General features: G+C 35.5%; 1 protein-coding gene and 5 non-coding genes across 8 annotated transcripts in view; all 6 read left to right on the top strand.

Annotated features, from left to right (window-relative positions):
• The window catches only part of LOC128202994 (ADP-ribosylation factor 1-like), a 66,426-nt gene extending 49,257 nt beyond the window's left edge, over positions 1 to 17,169 (top strand). For all 3 annotated transcript variants that reach the window (XM_052904214.1, XM_052904211.1, XM_052904213.1), the window contains 4 exons: positions 5,306 to 5,383; positions 14,111 to 14,184; positions 14,700 to 14,937; positions 15,222 to 17,169. In XM_052904214.1, coding sequence (XP_052760174.1) covers positions 5,362 to 5,383; positions 14,111 to 14,184; positions 14,700 to 14,937; positions 15,222 to 15,622 — 735 coding nt within the window. In that variant the 5' untranslated portion in view covers positions 5,306 to 5,361 and the 3' untranslated portion in view covers positions 15,623 to 17,169. The remainder of the gene's footprint in view (positions 1 to 5,305; positions 5,384 to 14,110; positions 14,185 to 14,699; positions 14,938 to 15,221) is intronic.
• Trnay-gua (transfer RNA tyrosine (anticodon GUA)) lies at positions 6,551 to 6,641 on the top strand. Its single transcript is given in 2 exon segments — positions 6,551 to 6,587; positions 6,606 to 6,641. It is a non-coding gene; the product is annotated as a tRNA-Tyr (tRNA).
• Trnay-gua (transfer RNA tyrosine (anticodon GUA)) lies at positions 7,508 to 7,598 on the top strand. Its single transcript is given in 2 exon segments — positions 7,508 to 7,544; positions 7,563 to 7,598. It is a non-coding gene; the product is annotated as a tRNA-Tyr (tRNA).
• On the top strand, positions 8,992 to 9,082 carry Trnay-gua (transfer RNA tyrosine (anticodon GUA)). Its single transcript is given in 2 exon segments — positions 8,992 to 9,028; positions 9,047 to 9,082. It is a non-coding gene; the product is annotated as a tRNA-Tyr (tRNA).
• Trnay-gua (transfer RNA tyrosine (anticodon GUA)) lies at positions 11,335 to 11,425 on the top strand. Its single transcript is given in 2 exon segments — positions 11,335 to 11,371; positions 11,390 to 11,425. It is a non-coding gene; the product is annotated as a tRNA-Tyr (tRNA).
• Positions 13,308 to 13,398, top strand: Trnay-gua (transfer RNA tyrosine (anticodon GUA)). The gene is given in 2 exon segments: positions 13,308 to 13,344; positions 13,363 to 13,398. It is a non-coding gene; the product is annotated as a tRNA-Tyr (tRNA).
• Positions 17,170 to 27,941: the final 10,772 nt, after the last annotated feature.

Raw genomic sequence — 27,941 nt, 5'->3', positions numbered from 1 at the left:
AAGAAAATTGTTGTCTTGATGTTGGTTTAACAATTTGGCAATCATATGGGTATCCTGCATTAATTCTGAGACATATTATGCAAACAGTCATGTCAGCGAATTCCTGTGTTGCCAAAATAAAATGCCAAACGTTTTGGTTTATATTGGCCAAAAATGTATATTTTAAAGCGACACTCTTATTCAAAATCAACACATACACATGTAAAACAAACATAAATTTAATCTGGTAAACCTTTACCTAGTTACTAAATAATGCATTTATGGAAATATTAATTACTGATAACAAGATAATAGCCGTGTATTTAAAAGCTGAATACGCTCAAATATTAAATGATTGGTAAGTGTTAAAAGATTTACTGTGATCAACTATCGTTACATAAGGTAGAAATACCGTGTTTTCTGCACCTTTCTTTCAAATTAAACTCGGTATCATTCATAAGAACCATTGTTTTCAACATGTATTAACCCGTTTTGGTGTATTAATTAAAACAATTGTATAAATTGTGGTAAATCTTATTTGAGAGTAAGAGTGCATCTTTAGCAGTTTTAACAGTGCATTTGAAATGCAATGTTAATAAAATACATTAGGGACAGGCGTTTCACTGAATTACAGCTTTGCATGTGCCAATGCAAATGATTTTCTCGAGTATCATGCATCTTGTAGTAAGATCATGTCTCATCATTCGGCGTTTTGATCACGTAGAACACAATGTTCCAATACCAGACCAGTGCCATTGATCCAGCAGCAGTCTGTCGCGGTTTATATTTGGATAAACAATAATGTTCCCTCGTTTTAGAATATTTTTGGTCTAAAACGATTCACCTGCCAAGAAAGCTTATGTAAAGAAATGTCTTAAATCCTCACTGGGTAAATGAAATCGACATATCCGTGTTAATTAAACATTAAAGTGATGCTTGTATTTATGATCAATGTAACAAACTTATATTTTGAGCAATAAGCCTTAATAATAACTTCCTAAAGAATGCATTCATGGAAAATATCAATTACTGATAACAAGATTGTAACCGTGTATTAAATAGCTGAAAACCCACAAAATATTAAATGACTGGTGGGTCCTAAAAGATTTACAAGATTTTAGAGATCAACGACCGTCTTATAAGGGTAGAAATACCGTGTTTTCTTCACCTTTCTTTCAAATTAAACACGGTATCCTTCATAAAAAACATTGTTTTCGATATTGGTGTATCCTTTTCGGTAATTAAAACATTTATATTACTTTTGGTACTGCTTATTTGCGAGTAAGAGTGCAGCTTAAACAACAACAGGTGTTGGGGTTTTCTCTACTCTGCTTGTCCCTGTAGTTTTATAGGTATTAAAACATTGATAGGAATTTGCGTCTGCGTTTACCACTGTAATTTTCATTCTCTGTGATTACTCAGCTCTGATATTAATATAACAAAGTAAAGGATGTACTTATCGGTCAGTGTGTGGTTATATGCACTTATCGATTTAAACATATATTTGATTAATGTATATAAACAAACATTAACTCGTTTAGTGTTTGAAATTATATCTTGTCTACTGGCACAGCTCCTGATCAATAACGGCTGATTGCTGATAAACCACCAACATAAATGTACCAATAATTTTCATTGACAAAATTAATAGAAAATGGTTTTATGTTTAAAACACTTTTTAAATGACTATGGATATTTTAGGAATTCGACTTAAGTTAGGAAATATAAATGAGTTGTTTAAATTGTGAAAGGAGACCGCCTCTGATGTATAATTTGTGTAATGTCCATATACTCATTAATTTATTCATATATCGTATATATTTTTGATACTCCGAACAATTGCGTCTCATCTAGAATGTTTTAGACGGTATTTTATAAACCAAGAAACATTTTGCTTTTCAATATATTAGTGTTCTAAATTATATTTTGTCCAATGAGATGGCAGTATTTTTTTTCAAATCTGCCGTACCTTTATTTAAGTAAACCAGCCGTCAACCGTTGTTAAGTTTAATCAGGTAAAACTGAAGATTGTTTTAAGGAATGAATTGCGGGGTTGATGTCATTATCGGGGTGTGAACGCAATTGGGTTGGTCAATGTGTGTGGAGTCCGAAGGACTCCACGCGTACTTTGACCAACCCAATTGCGTTCATATCCCCGATAATGACATCAACCCCGCAATTCATTCCTTATATTTACACCAATAGATCATTATTTCATTCAAGAACCATTAAAAAAAATACATCATTTCATTTAAGAAAACCTTTCAGTAATCCGTTCTTACCCATTCTGTAAATAGAACGACCCGACTATAACCGGAAACATTTTTTTTCAAATGACGTCACAATAACGCGGGAAAAGATCAACCACTTGAAATCACTTTAAAACGTAAAATTGAAACACTTCTGGTACCGATATATTTAAAATTTAATAAACTAACACTTTTAAAAATGTTGATCTATATTTTACGGGACCTGCAGACACAATACAACCAATAACAAGATCAATAGCTTTCATGTATATTGTTATGCGATGAATTACAATCCGAACATATCCGAAGATGTTGCGTTCATCGATTGATGAACGCAATTGCCGAAAGGCAGTTCATTTAAGGAATGGAAGTTGAGGTGTAAATATTAGTAGTTATTCAAATTCAAAGTTATCTGCAATAATAAAGACAAACCGTAATCTTGTAACAAGAAACTAGCACGTCGCTGTGGATTTCAAGTAATGTAACTGCCCAAACACTGTATCTGTTATTTGAGGCCCTAGAGTTATTTTGTAAATATGTCTGTGTATTTTTTGTCAATGGGTTAATGTTATCAATTGATTGATTTTAAAGTAAGTTTAGCAATAATGAAATGACTTTAATGTCCAACAAAGTGTACCACAATAATGATCATTCATCTAACAGTGAAAAATACGCACACATTGTATGCATTAGATGTAGATGTAAAAATTACAGATTTCAGAGCGGTATGTCTCGAACAAAACATTCTTGAGGCTACAAGTATTTACTGCCTTCTCGCACAATGCTTTTATAGCTATTTTACTACCATTTGTATGAAAATTATTACTGAACGTTAGTTATTAGAAATCACCATAATGCCACACGGGCCTCTGATGTTACACATTGATGTCTCGAGTAGATGATGTTAATAACAGTGTTATGGCGGTTCCATGTGGATCGACTTTACTGTTTCGTTTAAAGGCAAATATCACAGAGATTGGTGTTTATTCTTTATCTAACTCTATATCTTCCAAGTTCTGTGTTGCATTATTGAAGGTATTTGATTTGCATTTTGTCGGAAATAAGCTGTGAGAGCTAGTGTTGTAATTTATTCATATCCGAAGTGAAGTCAATTTCTTGTTTCTGTGGCGAATCCGGGGTTTAGTGGAAACACACTTGACTATCAATCCAGGGGTCGCAGGTTCGATTCCCTGTCGCATCACTAAAAATACTAATCGTCTTCCGGGAGGGACGTTAAATGGGGGTCCCGTGTGAGAGTGCTATACACTGGTACACTTTAAAGAACCAGTGTTACATTCTGCATGTGCACTATGCTCTAACAACCTACAATCTTAAAGGGGCTGTACACCAGATTGGCACCAAAAAAGTTTTTTTCTTTAACGAAACTCATGACAATTCTTACAAGAATGTGTTACACTTTGATATCATAATTGTAAAAAAGGACCAAAATGTTATGAAAAAATGTGTCGGAGATCGGGTTCGAACGCGTGTCGCCAAAATTGCACTTTCGCGTTGTATCCACTGAGCTACGAAGGATTACTCAAATCGAGTGGTTTATTTAAGCTATATACCTAACTTGGTAATATCACGTGATAACATCGACTAGCCAATCACGCGTAAGAAATGAATTATACTAGGTAGACATACCAAGTTAACTCTTTTTATGAAAATATACGAAATAACTGCTAAACTTAAATAAATTGTAAACTATGTGGCACTTCAGTAAGTAGGTTTCAATGCATTGTATACATTAATACCAAGTTAATGTCAGTTTTCAACAATTTTCTTTTTTTTTCTTGCAAATTGGTCATCTGGTGCACGGTTGCTTTAACGGAGCACTCACCGAATGGACAATGCCCGAGAGCGAGTATAAATAAACTTACACCCCAACACCTTTTTTGTATCTTGTATCTTGAAACAGATTAAACAGAAAGTTCACCTCTGGATGCAACAAATCCATGGTCAGAATGGCGGCACAATTCGTGAGGCCCTGATCAAATATACATGTATTAGTAGATTTACTTGTAGATATTTTGAACTTTTAACAATACATTGATAACATCACGTGAAAATGTTAATCAATCAAGCAACAACGAATCGCTCATATCCGTTATTTACTATTGTGAAAATTGTGGTTTTCAAAAACGAGTTGAGCAAATATCAATGTTTGCTGAATGGTTCCAGCTTTTGGTATCTTAGTTTCAACACTGCTTATGATTTACCACATCCTATTTCCAATGTGTGTATACCACGTGATAAATTGCGTCATAAATGCACACTGATTTCGTCATGCAATAAAGATCATTTTATAAAAAAACAAAAACAAGCGCAAGTCCCTTTAACTTTGTGCTTGTTTAAACGCTCAAGATTCACACAAGGAGAGAAAACAACGTGATTAGTCAATAAACACCAATTACAGTGTTGTCTGTTAATGATAGGGTTTCGCCTTGCAGCTGACAGTGAAAATAGTTCAGATGGGTGAGGGAGTTTTTCTTATTCCTATATTTATCCATAAAAGCAAGAATATAAATTTAAGCCTACTGAAAGCCAGCAACTAACATTGAGACAATAATGTATACTGCAGAGCAATTAATTTAAACATATAAACAAACTTTAAGTTAGCCTCAAAAAAGTTCACTGTTCTATGTTATAGATTTGAAAAGAGCAAGCAAAACTATCCCGTTCAGTGATGGGGCTGTGTAAGCTTATTTATACTCGCCCTCGGGCAAGGCCCATTCGGCGAATGCTCCGATAATATTGTTAATTATTTGAAGTGTTTGGAGAATAGTGCACAGACGGAAAGTAACCCTGGTAAGAGCTTCTCTGGTTCTTTGGCGTGTACTAATTTATGGCACTGTCGTACGGGATTACCATTTAACGCCCCTCCCGGAAGACAACTGTTATCTTTAGTGGTGTGGAGGGAAATCGAACCTGTGACCCCTAGATTGAAAGTGTGCTACCTATAGACCATGGAGCCGCACAATGTGGTAGTTCCCACTTCGTACAGTTTATATGTATTTAAACCTCATGACTTACTTAGCTCAATATCAAGACTTATTCCATGTTCTGTGTTACAGGTTTGGACGGGGCGGGGAAGACCACCCTGTTATACCGCCTTAAGCTGGGGGAGGTGATGACACATGTTCCCACTATAGGTAAGCCTAGCAGTTCTCTCTCCCGCTTATCCAAATGATGTGATTATGAAGTTATGATATTTACGTTGATTACTTACAATCACATATAATTTGTACAGTATAGGTTGGATGTGTAATTCTCTATGGCCAAGTATCAGATATCTTTAGAGAGTTTATTTTTGAACACATCAAAGCAAAATGGCTAGGAATACACATTTTAAGATGACAAACACGTTTAAAACTACAATTAAGATACAATATAAATTTTGCATGTATAAGTTAATAAGCCAATATAGCAAATCATACTATCACAGCAAGATATAGTGCAGGGTGCGTAAGCTTATTTATCCTCGCACTCGGGCCTTGCCCATTTGGCGTGTGATACAATAAGATTGTTAGTCATTTAATGTTTTTGGAGCATAGTGCCTGCACAGACAGGCTAGAGCTACCCTGTTTTTTACCGTGCACCAGTGGATAGCACTGTCAGACGAGGCCCCACTTAACGTCCCTCCTGGAAGACGATTAGTTTTTGTTTAGTGGAGGCGGGGGATCGAACCTGCGACCCTTGGATTGACAGTCAAGTGTGTTTCCACTAGACCACGGAACCGCCACTGAGATATAGTGAAACATGTTTGAGAGCCTTTAATAAATTTACTCCCATATCGGAATCGCTCTTGAACTACCGTGCGGATACCTTACAACGCTGTTCACTTATACCGTACGTTATGTATTGAATGTTGTCCTTGATCATGACAACATGGTACAACAGTTAGTTCACACGCAAGCCTCATGGTTGAAATTATCATAATGTTGCGGGATGCCGTAGCTATTACTTAGAGCGTGAAGTATTTATTTTTTAGCATAATATAACTTTCTTACTATCTGCTAATCGTTATTTCGGTGTATCGATCACAAATTATATAAAAATACGAATTAAGGAATATGAAGTTTAAGAAAATACAAAGAAGATGTTGTTTTATAATTTATTAAAAATCGGCATGCATTGCCAAATGCAAGGGAGCTAACAAAATGCTTTGACAATATCAGTTTCTAATTGAGTTGTCCCTCCTAGTTGATTAAGATGAATTATCATAAATATATAATAATTTATACCGAAGTGACGATTTTGTTGCGTCTTAGTGAGGAATGTCACTTTGTCAATCTTACAATGTACACATTGTTACATCTCCCGCGATAGCTCAGTTGGTAGAGCGGAGGACTGTAGTGGTTCAACATAGCTGGCATCCTTAGGTCGCTGGTTCAAATCCGGCTCGCGGGACATCCTTTTTATTCTTAACTATAAAACGTTTAGTATATTACGTATTTAACACAACAAAACATTTGTAAATAACGTTTCATCAACACCAATGTATGGCTTATCCATGTATTACTGTTCTTAGGGAGTAGAGCGGGGTAGGGCAGCTTAAATTCTTAGGTCGTGGGTTCGAATCCGACGTTGGACTTTCCTTTTATTTATTTTCATACACCTAATCACATAGCTATCATGAATTATAGCTACATTAGATTGAATTATGATGGGTTTTTTTTTAAACTAAATCAACTGTTTCATTTAAATCAAGCCCTGAAGAACACATATAATGACAAATACTTTTCAAATGTTATCAAGGTGTAATTATTTAAAATACATAAATTGCATTAGAACATGAGCAAATATAGGTATTCACTCAAAGAACATGGCTTCTTTATTCTAAATTTTGTTTCATTTTACCAAATACTATTTATGAAATATTACACATCACTGAGGGTCGGTCATACGACATTATAAGAACCGGTCAGTCAGCCACCGAAAGTATATATGGGCCGTTGCTCGTTTTACCTTACTTTTCCATCAATCCATGGTACATGTAAAATGTTACGATTTATCATTTATCAAAAACTGATTCCCAAGTCATCGGCATGTATAATGTTTCACATGGATAGCTATTTAATTGATTGTTTAATTTGCCAGCCACAGATAAGAGAGATAATCAAAATCCTTTGATATTATCAACTTCTACCTGAGTTGTCCCCCTTTATGTATTATGATGAATGATCATACATACTCAAGTGACGTTTTTTGTTACCTGTAAGTAACTATTGTCACCTTGTCAATTTCATAATGTACGCAACATTCAACGTTCATAACCCGTGATAGCTCAGTTGGTAGAGCGGAGGACTGTAGTGGTTCAACATAGCTGGCATCCTTAGGTCGCTGGTTCAAATCCGGCTCACGGGACATCCTTTTTTAATTTAACTATTAATGTACCAGTCAAATCTAACCATGCCCTCCACAAGGTCCGGATAATAGCGGGAACGTTTACTTCGGTCCAACTAATCCCGTGTGAAATCCCCGTCCTATGGGTACAAACTGCTGGTAAAATCCCCGCAAATTGCCCCCGCACCCCGGGAGACCTAGGTAATGCCCATTCCCGACTATTTTCGGCGCGTAAACAAAACATTTCGGGGGGGGGGGGGTCAATTGACTAGTGCATAACCTGAACGCTTGGTCAAATTACAGATATAAAACAACATTCACGCATACTAATATATTTTCCTTTTATCGTTTGTAAAATTATTCGCACAGACGAGTTTATTTTCATAAGAAGTGTTATCATTAATAGAATGTTAAATGATAACAAATTGGGTCAAGATTACGATGATTATGGAAATTTGTAAATAACGCTACTAAATGACGTTATTTTATACAATCATTCAATAAAACCTCGAAAATGAAATAATTCAAGTAAACGCTCTTATACTTAAGTTGTGACTTTATGCATATATCAATATAAGGGTGTGTCTTTTGAATTCTACATATGATCAGAAGAGCCAGCTATCGCAATGTGGTTGTTTTTCAAAGATTTGGCCGTGGTGGAAGCCAACTTTCATTAGAATTACGTTAAACTTTAATCAGTCAAAAGCTCTTAGACTATATGCATCAGTTATCCTCTTCTGATGTAGTCGTGATCTCCTGAAGAAATCGTCATTTCGGTGGAACAGAAATTGGTAGGTTCGTCCAGGTTTACTAGAGTGTGCTTAGGTCCGCCTTTGGAATATATTCATGAGGGTAGAGCGGAGGATAGAAGGGGGTAAAAGAACTGCCAATCTAAGATCTTAAGCTTAAATTCGACGTAGGATCTTTTTATAACAACAGTAGAATGGGTTAGAAATTCTTTAAACAAAACCAACTATGACCAACAATAATAATAATGTCGAAGATATTTCAAATATAATCGTGGTACAACTATTTTGAAATATATTGAATTACATATTACAAATATGAGCAAATATAGGGAATCACATAAGGTAAATGTTGTTGTTTTTTAACCTAAATTGTCCTCAAAATTATATTTAATTTTACCAAATACTATTCAAGAAAAACAATAACAAACCACTGAGTGTCATATGACATTATAAGTTATTTGTATTCCTATGTAAGAGACGCGTATCAAGCCATAGATAAGAGAGATAACCAAAATGTTTTGACATTATCAACTACTGTCTGAGTTGTCACCCTTTATTAATTATGATTGATGACCATAATGTTCTCAAGTGACGTTTTCGTTACGTCTAAATAACTATTGTCACCTTGTCAATCTTATAATGTACGCAACATTCAACGTTAATAACCCGTGATAGCTCAGTTGGTAGAGCGGAGGACTGTAGTGGTTCAACATAGCTGGCATCCTTAGGTCGCTGGTTCAAATCCGGCTCACGGGACATCCTTTTTATTTTCAACTTTTAGCCTTCAAGGGACTGTATACCATATTGGTCCCAGAAAACTCTACTAGGTTGACATACCTTGTAATATTTTTTAATGGAAAAAATACGAAAAAATGCGAAAAATAAAGTAATTGTAAATTATGTGGTACTGCAGTTAGTAATGCACCAGTCAATTGTAACCACGCCCACCCCCTAGGTTCGGGGAATAGCGGGGACTTTGACTTTCGGTCCGGCAAACCCCGGGTAAAATCCCCGTCCTGCGGGGACGAACTGGTGGTCAAATCCCCGCCAAATGCCCCAGGGAGCCTAGGTAAGGCCCAGTCCTCGCTATATTTTTTGCGAAGACAAAACCATCACATTCACCCGGCACTGCGGGGCCACCTGAAAGATAAAAACACGACCCATTTCCCCGGTATACTCCCGGACCTGGAGGGGGGGGGTGGGGGGACGTGGTTACAGTTGACTGGTGCATAAGTTTCAATGCATTGTACACATCGATACCAAGTTTATGTCAGTTTTCGACAATTTTATTTTCGCTATTTCATCATACGGAGTACAGCCCCATTAAAGTTTGGTCTAATTACAGGAAAAATCAACATATCATTTTTGCACTCATACAACAAAACTTCGAATAATTAAGTTAACTTCCTTATACTTCATTTTTGACCTTATCATCAATATAGGGGCGTATTTTTAATTCTATGTATGAACACATGAGAGAGCGATCGCAATGTGAAAGTTTTGCCGTGGTGGAAGTCAACATTCATTGCTATTACGTTCAACTTAAACCAGTAAAAAGCTGTTTATGCATCCATTATTCGTTTAGGCCGGAGTCGTGATCCCTTGAAGAATTTGTCATTTTGGGGGAAGCAAAATGGATACGTCCGCGTGTACTGCAGTTTGCTTAGGTCCACCCCTGCGTGCAAACATTCGGAGCTCCTCGGCCATTTAATTGAAAACAACCTCGGATGTATATGGATGGTTTACACACTCAAAAAGTGCTACGTTTAAGTCCGCTGCAAGTAGATCGCGTAGTAATTTTATTTAGCAGTTAAACTTTGTGACTTAACTCTTGGGATTCTTCATTATGTTTGCAATAATACAATTCAATGACAATAAATTTAAACTTAGATCAATAAATACAACTCTAAAACACTACATTTAACTAATGATATAATTCAAAATTTTACGAACTACTTCAACAGATGTACCGGCATACATCCGAGGTTGTTTTCGATTAAATGGCCGAGGAGTTCCGAATGGCGTGCAAAATGCTCAAAAGGTAGAGCGGAGGACAGTAGTGGGAAAACATTGCCATTCTAAAAATCATTGGTTGGAATCCGTCATAGGAAAAAATATATTTTTAATTTTATTCACCTTAACAAAAGGCTTTTCTGTGAAACGTCTTCATGTAGATCATCAGTAAATTGATTTATGAAATTTTTAAACGAAACCGCGTATTCATGTTACTCAACTCCCGAAGAACACATAAAATGATGACGAATGTATTTCAAATAAAATCAAGGTACATTTTTTAAATATATTAAAGATTCACAGTTCACAGACTAACAGTGTGACTAAACTTTTATTTTTTGTTTCAGAATCAGCTTATTTTGGCATCAGTCAGGGGCATTTAGTTCTGTCAAATACGATCATTCACAATAGAACATATCCTATAGCGTTTAGGTAACTGCAGAAAAAAGAACAAGCCATAAAGCATCCATTTTCGAACGTATATAATTATTAAAACTGCGATCTAATCTTTTGTCAGCAGTCTTTTATCACTGGTTTCCAGACATTCCCGCGAAAATTGGCTAATTCCAAGACAAAAAAAATGTCCAAACGGTCAATATGTGAGAGTGCAGCTTTAAATTGCATATTAAATATATGAGCATATATAGGGAAGCACACACAGAAAATGTTTTTTAAACGAAGTTTTCCTGCAAATCATATTTAAATTCACCAAATACTTATGTCAAATACCGCTTCCTGAATATTCGGAATGTTAAATGTTTTTTAATCATGGTGTGGTTTTTTTGTATTCATATTTTAGAGCCTCGTCGTAAGCAATAGGCGAAAATAAGAGAGATAACCGAAATACTTCGACATTACCAACTACTGTCTGAGTTGTCACCCATTATTAATTATGATTGATGACCATAACGTACTCACGTGACGTTTTTGTTACGTCTAAGTAACTATTGTCACCTTGTCAATCTTATAATGTACGCAACAATCAACGTTCATAACCCGTGATAGCTCAGTTGGTAGAGCGGAGGACTGTAGTGGTTCAACATAGCTGGCATCCTTAGGTCGCTGGTTCAAATCCGGCTCACGGGACAACCTTTTTATTCTCAGCTATTACAAGTTTGGTCAACTTGCAAGATGAAACCATCATTACGCATACAACATATGTCCTTTTTTCTGTTATAAAACTATTCCGTCGTACAAGTTTATGTTTCATAAATTGTGTTATATTAATAATTATATTGTAAATTGATAAACGTTTTGCGTCAAATTAACATTGGCGTTAGACATTTGTAAATATCGTTCTATTAATGGTTGTAGACATTTGTAAATATCGTTCTATTAATGGTTGTAGACATTTGTAAATATCGTTCTATTAATGGTTGTAGACTTTCGTAAATAACGTTCTATTAATGGTTGTAGACATTTGTAAATAACGTTCTATTAATGGTTGTAGACATTCATAAATATCGTTCTATTAATGGTTGTAGACATTCGTAAATATCGTTCTATTAAATATCGTTCTATTAATGGTTGTAGACATTCGTAAAAATCGTTCTATTAATGGTTGTAGACATTCGTAAAAATCGTTCTATTAATGGTTGTAGACATTCGTAAAAATCGTTCTATTAATGGTTGTAGACATTCGTAAAAATCGTTCTATTAATGCTTGTAGACATTCGTAAAATTCGTTCTATTAATGGTTGTAGACATTCGTAAATATCGTTCTATTAATGGTTGTAGACATTCGTAAATATCGTTCTATTAATGGTTGTAGACATTCGTAAATATCGTTCTATTAATGGTTGTAGACATTCGTAAATATCGTTCTATTAATGGTTGTAGACATTCGTAAATATCGTTCTATTAATGGTTGTAGACATTCGTAAAAATCGTTCTATTTATGCTTGAAGACATTCGTAAAAATCGTTCTATTTATGCTTGAAGACATTCGTAAAAATCGTTCTATTTATGCTTGTAGACATTCGTAAAAATCGTTCTGTTAATGGTTGTAGACATTCGTAAATAACGTTCTATTAATGGTTGTAGACATTCGTAAATAACGTTCTATTAATGGTTGTAGACATTCGTAAATGTCGTTCTATTAATGGTTGTAGACATTCGTAAATGTCGGTCTATTAATGGTTGTAGACATTCGTAAATGTCGTTCTATTAATGGTTGTAGACATTCGTAAATATCGTTCTATTAATGGTTGTAGACATTCGTAAATGTCGTTCTATTAATGGTTGTAGACATTCGTAAATATCGCTCTATCAATGGTTGTAGACATTCGTAAATATCGCTCTATCAATGGTTTTAGACATTCGTAAATATCGCTCTATCAATGGTTTTAGACATTTGTAAATAACGTTCTATAAATGGTTGTAGACATTTGTAAATAACGGACTCAAAAAGTGACAAATTTCATAAAGATATTGCGAAAACAAATCCACACTACGGCTAAAAAGTGCGGGATGGAAAACCGCCCCTACAAAAAATGCGTTATGAAATTTTAAACAATACCTCTTATTTCGTGTAACTCAAATACCGAAGAACACATGTAATGATGCAGATACATTTCAAATTTAATGAAGGTATAATTATTTAAAAACATAAACAACATTTTAATATGAGCAAATATAGCTATTCACACAAAGAAAAATGGCGTGTTTAACCTAAATTTGCCTCCAAACCTTAGTATAATGTTACGAATTATAATTGTCAGTTAAAAGTTTCACATATATTGCTATTTAATATGTTGTTTACAGTATGGTATATTATTCCTATGTTAGATGCACGTAGATATAGCCAAGAGAGATAACAAATGTTTTGACTTTATCCATTTCTTAATCTGAGTTGTCACCCTTAAATGATTAATTACCATTTTTCCGAAATGACGTTTTTTTGTTAACGTCTAAGTAACTATTGTCACCTTGTCAATCTTATAATGTACGCAACATTAAACGTTCATAACCCGTGATAGCTCAGTTGGTAGAGCGGAGGACTGTAGTGGTTCAATATAGCTGGCATCCTTAGGTCGCTGGTTCAAATCCGGCTCACGGGACAACCTTTTTATTTTTATGTATTTACCTAAATTTGGTCATAATTTCAAAGTAAACAAAACTTTTCCGCGAATTAATTGCGAAACGCAACATCTGTCATTTGTTTACGTTAACAAAACTAATCCGACAGACGTACGGTTTTGTCAATAATCATAAACATTTTGCGTCAAGATAACCATACATTTTTTTTAAGACAAATCTATTGTGTTTTTTTTAAATAATTATGAAATCGCATAACATCAACACCAATATTTGTATTGAAATGACTGGACGCTTTACCTTTGCTGTGTTTTAACTGCTATTATTATTTGATAGTGAATGACGTTTCTCATGTTTAGCCATTCCATCGGTCCCCGCGATAGCTTAGGGCTTGGTATTCATAAAGCATCTTATATATGTAATTTCCTAACTTAAGTCAAAGTGACTACTTTCTCAGTAGTCATGTGATATAAAAACTTCATAATTTCTGTAATACAAAAGTTTCATTGAAATATAGAAAACACTTATTTTTATGTAAAAAAACACTTATACTTTTCTTTTAATTTGACTACAAAAAAATTAAGAAATCGACTTAAGATCGTTTATGAATATGGCCCCAGTACTGAAGTGGCTTGAATTAGGTCGCTGGTTCACATCCGGCTCAGTGGACGTTCAGGTTTTTAACGGCTTATGTTGAGATTTGTATATTTCTGACTGTTGTTTTGCTATTTTCAGGGTTTAACGTGGAGCAACTGCACTATAAAAACATCACGTTCACCACATGGGACATTGGCGCTAGAGACAAAATGGTGGGTTGTTTATTATGAGAAAAACAACATTACATTTTTAAGCTAAAACTTACATTTCAAATATGATGATGATGATGATGATGATGATGATGATGATGATGATGATGATGATGACCACGACGCTGACGACTGCGATGATGATGATGATGATGATGATGATGATGATGATGATGATGATGATGATGATGACGATGACGATGACGACGACGACGACGACGACGACGACGACGATGACGATGACGATGATGATGACCACGACGCTGACGACGCTGACGACTGCGATGATGATGATGATGATGATGATGATGATGATGATGATGATGATGATGATGATGATGATGATGATGATGATGATGATGATGATGAATGATGATGATGATGTTGATGCTGATGATGATGATGATGATGATGATGATAAAAATGATGTTATGTAAGTGGCATTTAAGTATATTTTTAGTATTTGTAATCATAATATAATATAATTTAATATGTCATATGAAATTACCCCTTTCCAGCGCCCCCTGTTCCGCCATTACTACAAGGGCACGGACGCTGTTGTCATGGTGATAGATGGTGCGGACTCCGAGCGTCTGGAGGAGCTATACTGTGACGTCATCAAGCCTGCTCTGCACGCGGAGGAGCTTGCACACAGCATCTTCCTGTTCCTGGTTAATAAACGAGACCTTCCCGAGTGTCTGAGTGCTGAGGAGGTTGCTGACAAGTTGAACTTGAAGGCGTTGAAACATTCCTGGCGTAAGTAAACAAGTGTGGTCTAGTAGTACATATTTCCGCCCCTCACACAAGAGAGGGTTGGCTTGGGAACGTTCTCCTTGCCTCTCAAAGATACTAAAGTACTTGGAAATAACAATGGTGAGGTTCGCTACGCTCCCTCCGCCCATTCTTAATCATTAAAATGATACTTCATGTCATCTTACAATTACTCGTACAAATAGTATATGTTCATCTAATTAACATTGGAAAATTTAAACATCATTGATCTCCCAAAATGACTAACACAGCCATGAAATTTATTTCAGATATCCTGGAAACCAGCGCCGTTCGAGGGGACGGACTTACTGACAGTATGGACTGGCTCGCATCTCATCTGGGCCCCACTTCCGGACAGGGTCACCGGAAACAGCAATCTCCACAGGGATCCCATGACGCCATTCCTAATGACGTCAAACGAAAAAGTGACCTCACCTGTGATAAAAATGATAAAAGTGATAAAAATAGAAAACAACACTCTTCAAGTTTAAATGACGTCAGAAATGACGTCCCAAACGGTGATTTAAGACCGCCTTCAGGAATATCGGACTCAAAGGAAGTTTCCCCAGCAAAAGACTTTTGTCATTTTAACAGAGCATACAGTGCTTTCCGGTGCTTTTTTATTCGTCCAAGTGTACCACCTGACACTGACAGCGACGACGATGATTGATGTGAAGTAGTGCTAGTATTAAAATTTGCAGTTATTGCTGCTTATATTTCAAAGTCTTAAGAATTATTAATAACTGGGTTTCAATTTTCTATGTAAAACTCTTAAAGTGACTCGCTCATGTTTTTGAACCAAAATTATTTTTTCTGAAAACACTTATTTTAGAATTATTTTAGTCTTTGATACCGAAAGTGCAGGAAAATGAGTAAAAAAGTATTATGGTTTTAGTGAGGAGAGTAACTTGATTGGAGACTTTGGTAACATTACGTGATAATGTAATCTACCAATCACGCAACATGCACCTCGGTTTTCTATTTTTTATCAAAATTGTGGTCTTCAAAGAAAATATTTGAGCAAATATCAACATTTGCTGAAGGTGTTTGCTGTAGTTTCAACACTCCTAATGTTTTGCTACAATATATTTCGTGTTTTTTGTTCGTTGAAAGTACATTTTACAAACCATGAACGAGTCCCATTATAACATAACGTTTGCTGCATCTGATATTTGTTTTTGTTTGTTTTTTATCGCTATATGATGGCATTTTAGATAAATCTAGTTGAAACCAGTCACTGCAGACAGATAGTGATGATTTTTTTACCATTCACAACACATCGGCCATTTCCCATCGAAAACGACCTTGGACGGTTTATGCACCAGTCAATTGTAACCACGGTCCCCCCAGGTCCGGGGAATAGCCGGGACTTTGACTTTCGGGCCAGCCAACCCCGGGTAAAATCCCCGCCCTGCGGGGACGAACTGATGGCTAAACCCCGGCCAAATGCCCTCGCACCCCAGAGACTCTATATAAGGCTCAATCTCCGCTAAATTTGGCGCTATGACAAAACCACCGCGGTCACCCTGCCCTGCGGGGGCACCTGGAAAGTAAAAACACGGCCCTTTTCCCCTGCTATCCCCGGTATACCCCCGGACCTGGGGGGGGGGCGTGGTTACAATTGACTGGTGCATTACAATGTCAGAAATCTTTACATTTAACTACGCTGACTGAAGAAGTGATTTCAATGTAGCAGTTACACTTGAGGCATTACTCTTGGGAATCTTATAAATAATGATTTATGCAATAATACACTTCACTGGCAATCAATTTAAACTTAGTAATACAAAATACACGTTACAACACTACACAAATTTATTAATTATTTATTTTACAAACTACTTCTATCGATGTACCAGCATACGTCCGAGGTTGTTTTCGACGAGTTCCGAATGATTTTTTTTCAGTTGAACACGATAAAATAAACAAGACAGTTTTGAGGTTTTCGTCAATTTCTTTTAAATTTAAAAACACGTTTACAAAATGTAAAGATGTTTGCGTTTCTCTTTCGCAACATATGTGCACTAGATTTCATAATAATATTTATTATAAACATGTATATCGAGTTCATAACTTGTGTTTCGTGTATAATATTATTTAATTTTAGTGTATTATCATTGTATTTAATTGTCTTTCATTGTTCGGCCTTTGATACAGATAATATATTTTAGATCATCTTACATTTATGGTTTGTTGTATTTGTATTAATAAACAGGAAAATACATACAAATTACGAGAAAAATTACTTCGTTTTTTTTATAACTCCGTAAGGCATGATGATATTTGTCAAACAGAGTTACTTCCCTTTAACCAATAGAATTATCATGTTTTAGTCTTTTGACTTGTATGATAAAAAAAAACGTATTATTATTTGTATACGTATAAAAATATAAGCGATATATGGGCGCTTTTGTAAGTAGGAATTTGTGGCCACTTAGCTATTAATTCAAAAATACATTTATAAAGGCTCATAATTATATTTGTTCACAAATGGGGTTCTTTGTTTTGTTTTTTCTTCTATCAGTTACGCCAAATGAGTTAAACATGATAATGCATTAAATATTACAAAAATGTATACCAGGGGCGGCTTCAGGATTTGATGTGAGAGGGGGCGTAATTTAGAGCGCGAATCCATTTGACACGCGCCCCTACTACAGAACCAAAATTAATTTGGTTAAGTGTGTTAATAGGGGCGTTTGGGGATACTCCTCCAGGAAATGTTAACGATTTCTAGTCCGAAATGGTGCATTTGGGCGATACTAGGGGGCGGCACCGGGTGCGCCCCACCCGTGCAACCGCTAGTGTATACCATTCTATGTTTAGAGTAAGGTGTCGTTTTAAAACCTATCAGTCAAGGAAAATAATATTCTTATTACAAAAAGTACCCTTTATAACAGCTTTCACCATTGAAAGGCCCCTATACGTCATCTCATTTCTTCTGTATAGGCCATATATTTTCCGTCATTGTTATTTCGCATTCGGTCGGAAAAAATACATTCGGAACATCTCGGCCATTCTCCATCAAAATAACAGTTTTTAGATGGAAAATAGCCGAGGTTTCCCGAATGTATTTTTTCAATTATCAAGATATAGAAATCATATTTCTTTGCTTCATTTAGGTTTCGATAATTTTTGTGTTTTCTATCGATTATTTTTCAATCTAACGACTAAAATCCTACCCACTCGATAAATTAACATATAATCAATTTGGCATGGTCTTATTTCTGTTTTCGTTTTATTGTACGTTCAAAGTACTGAGACCTCAACAAATTGATCAGTTGTTCGTCGGATTTACCGCACTCTTTTTTCCGAAATGCAATTAAGTACTTTATTTTAAAAAATGCGCCCGCACCTAGAATTTTGATGAGACTGACTATTTTTCGTAGTATTTCTTGAAAAAAAATACATTATAAATATTAAATTTATGCTTTCAACTTTCCGATCAAAATAACTAATACCTGTTTGTAAAACACATATAAGATTTGATTTTAGGAAGTAAATATCTAAACGAGCTGGCAAGTTTCATCATCCTCGCCGGAAACGGAAATCGCTAACTTTAGAATATCAAAACATTGAATCGGAAAAGAAGACACATTTTCTTGGGTAGAACATATTTCTTAAACCGTCTGAATTAGGTGTTTTACGCATACATATGGTACATACTATCCTGAAACTGAACCTGAAACCAGGTTAAATAAAACCATATGGAAAGCAGTTAATGTCGAGGAAATTACTGTCATTCACTTCGGACATATTGAGTTTTCGGATATCATTTTGCGGTTCAACTTATCATGACTAGCAGTAGATTATATTCCATTTTGTTTCATGAGACAAACATATGAAAGGAATTCTAGGCACCTTGAAAGCAGAAAGTGTGATTGTGCAAGGCAGTTTCATCATGTTTTCTGCTTCTTGGGACATCAACAAGACAAGGAATTGGATGGGCAATTTTTAACAACCATGGCAGTAAACAAATTGTACTTAAAAATGATTTGACTCATTTGACTTAAATGATCAAAACAATAAAAAACAGAAAAAAAGTTCAGATAAAAAGTTATCATCGATATTTTGGCGCTTTTTTAACTGGAAAATATGTGACCACGTAGCTATTTATTAAAAAGCATGTATGAAGGTTTTTTTTTATTTGTACCTTAATCATATTTTTATCGTTAAAGTTAAATGGGTAAAACAAGAACATGCATTAAAAATCAAATATGTGTTTGCATAAACCTATATTTATTGCCTTTAATAAAAACGGGGCCCTGATCCGATGATTGTTTATATAGGAAGTCCAAGTGTGAAGCTGTCGCGTAGCTCGTAAATCGTAGATCGACCATTGCAAAAACATATTAAAAATTGGTTGACCTCGGTCGTTGATTATTTTAGCGCGAAAGCCTAAAATAGAATTAGAATTGGTTGACCTTGGTCGTAGGTCAACCATTAAAATACAATAAGAGTTGGTTGACACAAGTCGTAGATCGTAGCTCGACCATATACAATACATCAATATTGCTTGACATGGGTCGTATATCGTAGTTCGACCATCTAAGATGCATTAAAAAAAGGTTGATCTGGTACTAAGATCGAACCTCGACAATATACAAAACATTAAGAATTGGTTGAGCTGGGTCGTAGCTCGACCATATAAAAACATCAAGAATTGGATGGCCTGGGTATTAGATCGGTCTTGACCTTCTGAAATACATTGAAAAATTGGTTGTCTAAAAAATGTATTGAAACTGTGACTTTAACAAAATCAATAAAATGTAAAAAAGGAAACGACATTATTAAAGTGTTCTTAGGCATTGCGAATCTTGCGATATGGTATCTACCCGAATAACACAAGGATATAACGGAGAATGAAGAACAAGTCCGAATTATCCCGACAAATGTCGAGATCGAACTATTCCGAAAAATAACGAGTAGGTCCGGAATGTTCTGAGATTAGAAACTCGGTCCAAACTGCCCCGGGAGAATAATGGGTTGGACTGTCCCGTAGATTAGTTAATAGTAACTCTAAAATGTCCAGATGAATTGAAGAATAGGTCCGGACTATCCCGAAGCTGGCGGAAAACGTCCAAACTGACTCGATGGTTTGCTAAGGACGTTCCAACTGTCTATGTGGTTAGTGAGTAAAATCGCACTACTTCGGAAATTCTTAGGTGTAACTCCAAGCTATTCCTGTGTTTAGTGAGATGATCCAAACTGTTACGAAGAGGGACGAGTGGGTTCGTTTTGTATTGGGGAATGACGAATAGCTCCGAACTGTCCCGAAGATGGACGAGTAGCTCCATTTTGTTCTCGAGAATGATGAAAAGCTCCGAACTGTCCTGAAGATTACCGAATAACTTCGATTTGGCGTAGGGAATGGCGAGTGGCTCCAATTTTACACAAAAATAAATAAATATTGGCGACAAAATTGTTACCGGTATATGATTTTTGTTATAATTGACTTGTCTTGATTGGCGAAACAAAATTTGACCACTTTGTTAAATTTGGTTTTTTCAACAAATACAATACAACATCTGGCAGTTATACATTTAAAAAGAGCTTTGCTATTTTAGCTTAAAATCATAATTTTTTTATCAGAAAATTGTTATTTTTAGCCCAAAATCAATTGATTTTTATAAATGTTTGTAATTAATAACCTTAAAGCTGCACTCTCACAGATATACCATTTTTACAACTTTTTTTATTTTTTTGTCTAAGAAAGAGCAAATTTTTGCGTAAATATCTGCAAAACAAATTATTTGTAAACAATGTGGTACGTCAGTTAGTAAGTTTCAATGCATTGTACACATCGATACCAAGTTTATGTCAGTTTTCGACATTTTTTTTTATTTTCGCTTTTTCATCATACTGAGTACAGTCCCTTTAAACTGCACCTTATAATGTATGTGGCTTATCAAATATTAAATAGTAATGGTCTTCAAACAAGATTTGTTTTAATTATCCAGGGTTCACACGGCATTGTGTATGCGATTGGAAAGCTAATCTTGAAAGCTCACTTAGTATAATTTTTACAAATAACATTCACTCTGCGAGGTACTCGTATTTGGATGATACATAAAGATTTGAACAGTTATTTATTTATTCTCGCATTTATTGATACAGGTTACCTTTTTCAAATCTTTGATTTAGATTGCCAAGTATAACTTATATTCTTAACTTCTTCCTTAAAGGAATTGTTGGATTGCCCTTACTAAGGGATCATCTGATTAAGAAGCAGGTTTTACTATCAGGTTGAAGTTAATTTGTCAACTGCACACCAAAACCCTGAATCTGAATACACAAGCTAATACATCAGTCAATTGTAACCACGCCCCCCCCCCTCAGGTCCAGGGAATAGCGAGGACTTTTCCGTTCGGTCCAGCCAACCCTTGGACATTAGGTTAAAGCTGCACTATCTGCAAACCAGTGTAAAAAGACTGCTTACTAAAGATCGGATCGCAGATTGTCATATTTCCGTTCCAAATTTGATGTTTGATGCATTTTCCTTAAACCGTTAGAAACGCTTTAAGCCATTAAACAGCAATTTTTGAATAGAAATATGAAAATCTGCGATTTGATTTTTTGTCAGCAGTCTTATATCACTGGTTTGCAGATATTTATGCAAAAGGTTTTTCATTTTAAGACAACAAAAAAATGGGAAAACGGTAAATCTGTGAGAGTGCAGCTTTAAGCCCCATCCGCGCTATATTTTATGCGAAGACCCGGCACTGCAGGGCCACCTGAAAGGTAAAAACACGGCCCATTTCCCGACTATCCCCGATATACCCCCAGACGTGGGGGCCGTGGTGACAATTGACTGGTGTATAATGATCCTATCTCAAGCCAAGACGATTAGGTTAGTTTTTCGAAATCATAAAAAAGGCTGGACAGCATTTTAGAAAGACTGTTGTGAGGTTAAATCTTCATTACTAAACGCCACAAGTCGATTGATTTATACAAATGTCAAATATATTCTTCAATTCTAACTCCACAATATTCAGCACTGCTTTGTTAAATAAAACTCAAAAGTTACACATGTAAATTATTTTACCAAATACCTTTCCCTCAAATATTTTACAAATTTATATTGATCTATCAACAATGCATCACCATACTGTATCTCTGACTGATTATGGATTTTCATTCTTGGCTAGGAAATAAAAAGTGAGCGCATAGCCTCTCCAGAAAAAAAACTTTCCTGGTCGTTTACTACATAGACCGCAAGCTTGATTCGGTTTACGTATTCACAAGACATTTCGAATGCGCGACGGTTAGCTGATACAGGTCTCATTTCAGATAAAAGTGGTACCAGTCTATCAATATAGAACATTGAACGGAAACATTTCGATGTGTACTTTTCCAATATGTTCATAGTCCTATTGCATATAATCCGCATTTTACTATTCTGTTTTCGTCTTGATTTATACGTTAAACATTTCCTTTGTTATCTGCATTTTAGACTGAATAAAGCCTGATAAAACCTAGCTTCTTTCTCCCGACCGTATGCAAGACCATTCATGTAGTTAACCCGATTAACTCACTCGCTACATAAACATTTCTTGTGCTTCATTAAAGAACATACAATAAGCTTGTCTTGTTATTTGTATTGGATGTTTTCATTGTTATCAGTCCTGGTACTACTTTGATTATTCAAATTCGCTTACGGAAATCCAATCAAAATACAGCGTATGAATACATTACGTCAGTGAACCCCTGTATTCGTTCTGAAAATTCAGCAATCGTTTGCATCGCTATGAACTAGGCCACAAGAGCCTTAGTCCAAAAACCGGTGTTGTTGTTGTTGTATGCGGGGATAAAACATTTTCATACAATTTCAAATCTCTGAACATCTCTGAAAACATATTGCCAGAACAAAATACGCACAGAAAAAGCAAGAGTAATAATTTGACTAAGAAAACAGATGCTCGTAGGCGTTTGCTTAACTTATGCGAATGTTTATAATTTAAAGTCACATTATTATGGTTTATTTTTTCACCTTAATTTACACTCGTAAACAGTAATTTTCATTAATAATACTTGATTTCCCAACCATAAACGTGTTGCTTGCGAGTGTATTCAATTTAAAACACCCAAACTATCATATTTCTTGTTTAGGTAGCAACATGAAAAAAGACAAACCGAGTTTACATATTAATAGATATGCAAAAAGCTACAGAAACATGCTCAGTAGCAAAAAGTTTAGATAGGCGGAGATTTCCGCCAGTCACGTGGTGTGCATTATTCATTTCTCAGTCACTGGGAACATATATTTACTTTGCATGCGGCTTATGCACTCATATAACAAACCAAGGTTAGGCCAAATAAATATATACCTGTGTTTCCGGTAACCCGACCGACCCTATTTTTTTCTCGCCGACCCTAATCTTTTTTTTAGGCATAAAAGTAAAAAAATCAAAAATTAAATATATCGTCGTTAATTTCGTTGTTTGTCTTTCTCTGTTTTCGGAGAATTAACTTTTATTCCTGATTATGTATTACCGAGACGCTTTGTCAACAGGGAAACAAAATGGCGGAGTTCGGCGATCCCTGTCCGATATCTTCAAATTGACAGATGCATGTTTATGGTCCAAACACGTGGTTGATCACAAGAGACACATTTTGCTGTCTTCACAATGAAGACATCTAGGATAAAGTTCGGGTCGTTATTTATCCATGTCCAAAATAGAACTTACTTTTTTTACGTTAGGCTTTGTATATATCATGCAGGCATCTTACGATTTGGCTTTGCGAATTCATGCAGGCTAACTGCGAGGTTCACATTAATTTATCCGCAATTATCAATGGTTATTTATTTCGCCTAATTTAAGTCCCATCAACTGAAATCCAAACAAAAACCTGCGAAAGTTTTAACAACACATTTATAGGAATGTGTCGGCTGCAGATCAAACGGTACAATTTGTGACGTCAGAGTACGAGTGGTAATAAGATCAAAGGCGCGTGGCTATGGTTTATATTTAAATCGGTCGGTCGGATACCGTATGATACCACTTGATTGCCAGGATTTCGTCTAGGCTGGCAAGAAAATACCATACGATCGAAAAAAATAATAATCAATAATCGTCGTCTGGGAATCTTAAAACAATGACCAAAATGTTTGAATTCACTACAAATATGAATGAAACTTTGATTGGTACGAGAATAATGATATATTATTAATAATAAAATAAGATACGTAAAATAAATCCATATCCGCGTTTACTTGTTCCGTTATTAATCTACAATGTACCTCCATATAAAAAAGCTCACACTTGACAAGAAAATCGGCGATTTTCTTCAAGCAAATTAAACAATTTAGTTGATAAATGACTGTTTCGCTAGAACATCATCATAGATTTGTAGAAATTGAAGTGCTTGATTTGTTCTAAAAACCGGTGGCGTCTAATAAAGAAGAATTGTATACCAAAAAACACCAAATTGCATGGCAAAATTAGCGGGAAAATACGGTAGTCGAAGGTAAGGAAATGATTTCAGACATTAAACAATGCTGTTTTTTTCTGACTTTTTGTTAATTATTGAAAGCTTAGATATAATATAATTGATTTGATGCAACAGAATTTTGCAAGCAATCGAAACTGTAAAAAAAAAATCCCGACCGGCCGACCCCATTTTTTTCGCCATGTTACCGGAAACACAGATATTTATTTTTTTGGCCTTACCATAGACGTTTTCTTGCAGCTTGTGTATTCTGCATTCGATTCTTTCTTTCTTTCGCTTTTATCACTCCCTTGCAAAACGAGACACATTATATTTGGGATTGTTCGGTCATTTTCGAAAATTGTATACGGAAATAACCGACTGATGAAGGTCATGAAAACGAAAGTTGAAAGGGATAGAATCCTTTTGGTCATAATTCGTCGAAACGAAGATTTATTCCTAAGCTTTACTCGTCACTAATATAACGGGGATGGTCTTTTAAGATTGTGTTCTACTGTTTTTTCTACAACTTAGAACGCTTATGTTCCATTATGGCCCATTGTTTTTACAAAATAAACCGTATGAGCCTTTAATCATATATATGAAATAATTGCTGTTGCGGAAATATTTGTAATGCTGATGACAGTTACTTTAAAAAAAATAGCGAAACGGTTACCGTAAAGCTATAATCTTATTAATGGCAATGGTTGCGTGCTTTTTGCCTTTGTGTCTATCTGCAGCATGACGGAAACCGTTTAAATCTGCTTTACAACATGTTTTAAATCCAAAACATCGGGTTATTTCTCCCATTATGGTTTCGTCTATTTGTGGGCGTTTTTTAATATGGGTAAACATTCATTTAACAATTAATAGTCAAAACAAAAAAATAAATTTGGATTCAATTTTAAAAGAAACTCGCTCAGGATTTTGTAAAATGTTCTATTTTGGTACGCAGGATTCGGGTAGAAATGAAGGAAGAATTCGGAGCGTAGACTCTTAAACGATTTAACAAGGATTTTTACGCAAGATCCGGGTAGAAATTAAGGGAGTTTTCGGTACGTAGACTCTTTAACTATTTAACTAGGATAGTTTACTCAATATTCGTGTAGACACGAAGGGATGACTCGGAGCGGAGACTCAATAACTATTTAACTAGGATTTTGTTACTCAGTATTCGGGTAGAAACGAAGGGAGTATTCGATACGCACGGGTGCAATGGATCACACCCTATATTCGGTACGCTGTGCCGTTGTATGCGGTAAGCCAATGCTTGATATTTGAATCTATTTAGTGCGCAAATTTACATTGTTTGCCTCTTGGATGAGAGGCGGACACCTATACCACTAGACCACTCTCACCCTGGTGGGATCGCACCCACAACCACTTGGTTGTGAGGCGGACACATATACCACTAGACCACTCTCACCCTGGTGGGATCGCACCCACAACCACTTGGTTGTGAGGCGGACACATATACCACTAGACCACTCTCACCCTGGTGGGATCGCATCCACAACCATTTGGATGAGAGGCGGACACCTATACCACTAGACCACTCCCACCTTGGTGGGATCGCATCCACAACCATTTGGATGAGAGGCGGACACCTATACCACTAGACCACTCTCACCCTGGTGGGATCGCATCCATAACCTCTTAGTTGTGAGACAGACACCTATTGTTGCAATGAAATGATTTTTTGACTTTTGACATGGATAAATATTGAAATGCGGGCTTGTCTTTTATATGGAGTTTTTATTTCGAATAATATCTATTGTCGCGAATATTGCTTGTTTATCAACGTGAAATTAAAAGACTCGTTCTTTATTGATAGGGCCAGACATCGTTTTTTTTTTATTTCGTGTGAAATGTAAATAAAATCATTTCTTGTAACAATGATAAAACATACAATCACAAGTTTAGATAAGAGCAATTGTGTTATTATATGTATTTGAAATGCGATATAAAACGCTATATTTTGCCGACAAGTGTTTGAAACGCTGTTGAAAAATTAAATGATTTTAGGCTATAAATAACAAACTTTTATTGAAAAATAATTGTCTCTCGGCTAAAAATAGCAAAGCTCTGTTTAAATGTATACCTACCAGATGTTGTATTGTGTTTGTTAAAAAAGCAAATTTAACAAAGTGGTGACATTTTGTTTCGCCAATCGAGACAAGTCGATTATAACAAAAAATCATTCAAAAATTTTGTCGCCAATATTTATTCGGGTAGATACTATATCGGAAGATTCTCAATGACAAAGATCACTTGAATGATGTTGTTTGCTATTTTACATTTTCTTCATTTTGCTATAGTCACAGTTTCAGTACACATTCAAGACAATCAATTCTTAAAGCTTAGAAGGGCAAGATCTAATCTACAACTCACGCCAACTAATTATTAATGTTTGTATATGGTCGATCTACGATCTACGACCCAGGTCAACCAAATCTTATGGAAATTGGATGCCCGTACTACGATGAACGACAATGGTCAACCAATATTTAATGTATTTTAGATTATCTAGCTACGATATGCGGTCCAATTAAATCACTATAAATGTACATATTGTATATGGTCGAGCTATGATCTACGACTCACGTCAACGCCAATTCGTATTGTATTTGAATGGTTGACCTACGACCATGGTCAACCAATTCTTAATCTATTTAAGGCGGTCGAGCTACAATATACGACCCAGGTCAGTCAATTCTTAATATGTTTTAATGGTCGACCTACGACTTACTAGCCATGCTTATGATCTATAATTATATTTTAAAATGGTCGAGCTACGATCTACGAGCTAAGCACAAACTTCACACACCTCTATTACTGGGATATTTTGGAACTCATATGTAGACAATTATCGAATCAGCGGTCCGCTTCATTAAAAATGCTCAATATAAGTTGATCTTCAACTTGATGCAAACAAATATTTGATTCATTAAAATGCATTTTCATACTTAACTCATTTGACTTTAACGTTAAAATACACGTATGATTTAGGTACAAATTTGAAAAAAAGAGTATTCATAAATGTTTTCAATGAATAGCTACGAGGCCACAAAGTCCCCAGTTGAAAAAGCGCAAACATATCGCTTATATTTATTTTATCTGTAAACAAATCATATGCTTTTTAATTTTTGATCATTTCAGTCAAATGAGTATAATAAATCTGTTTACTGCCATGGTTGTTAAAATTTGCCCGTCCAATATCTTGTCTTGTTGATGTCCCAAGAAGCAGAAAACGTAATGAAACTGCCTTGCACAATCACACTTTCTACTTTCAGGGCGCCTAGAATTTCTTTCCTAGGTTTGTCTCATGAAACAAAATGGAATATAATCTACTGTTAGTCATGATAATTCGAACCGCAAAATGATATCCGGAAACTCAACATGTCCGAACTGAGTGACAGTAATTACCTTGACACTAACTGCTTAAACATATGGTCTTAATAAGTTCATTTTCAGGTTCTATTTCAGGACAGTATGTACAATCTGTATGTGTTGAACACTCTATTCAGACAGTTGAAGAAATGTGTTCTACCCAAGAGAATGCG

This window comes from Mya arenaria, chromosome 9, assembly GCF_026914265.1.
Source record: "Mya arenaria isolate MELC-2E11 chromosome 9, ASM2691426v1".
NCBI lineage: Eukaryota > Metazoa > Mollusca > Bivalvia > Myida > Myidae > Mya > Mya arenaria.
The sequence above is the reverse complement of the archived record's forward strand: the minus strand, read 5'-3'. Positions and strand labels throughout refer to the sequence as shown.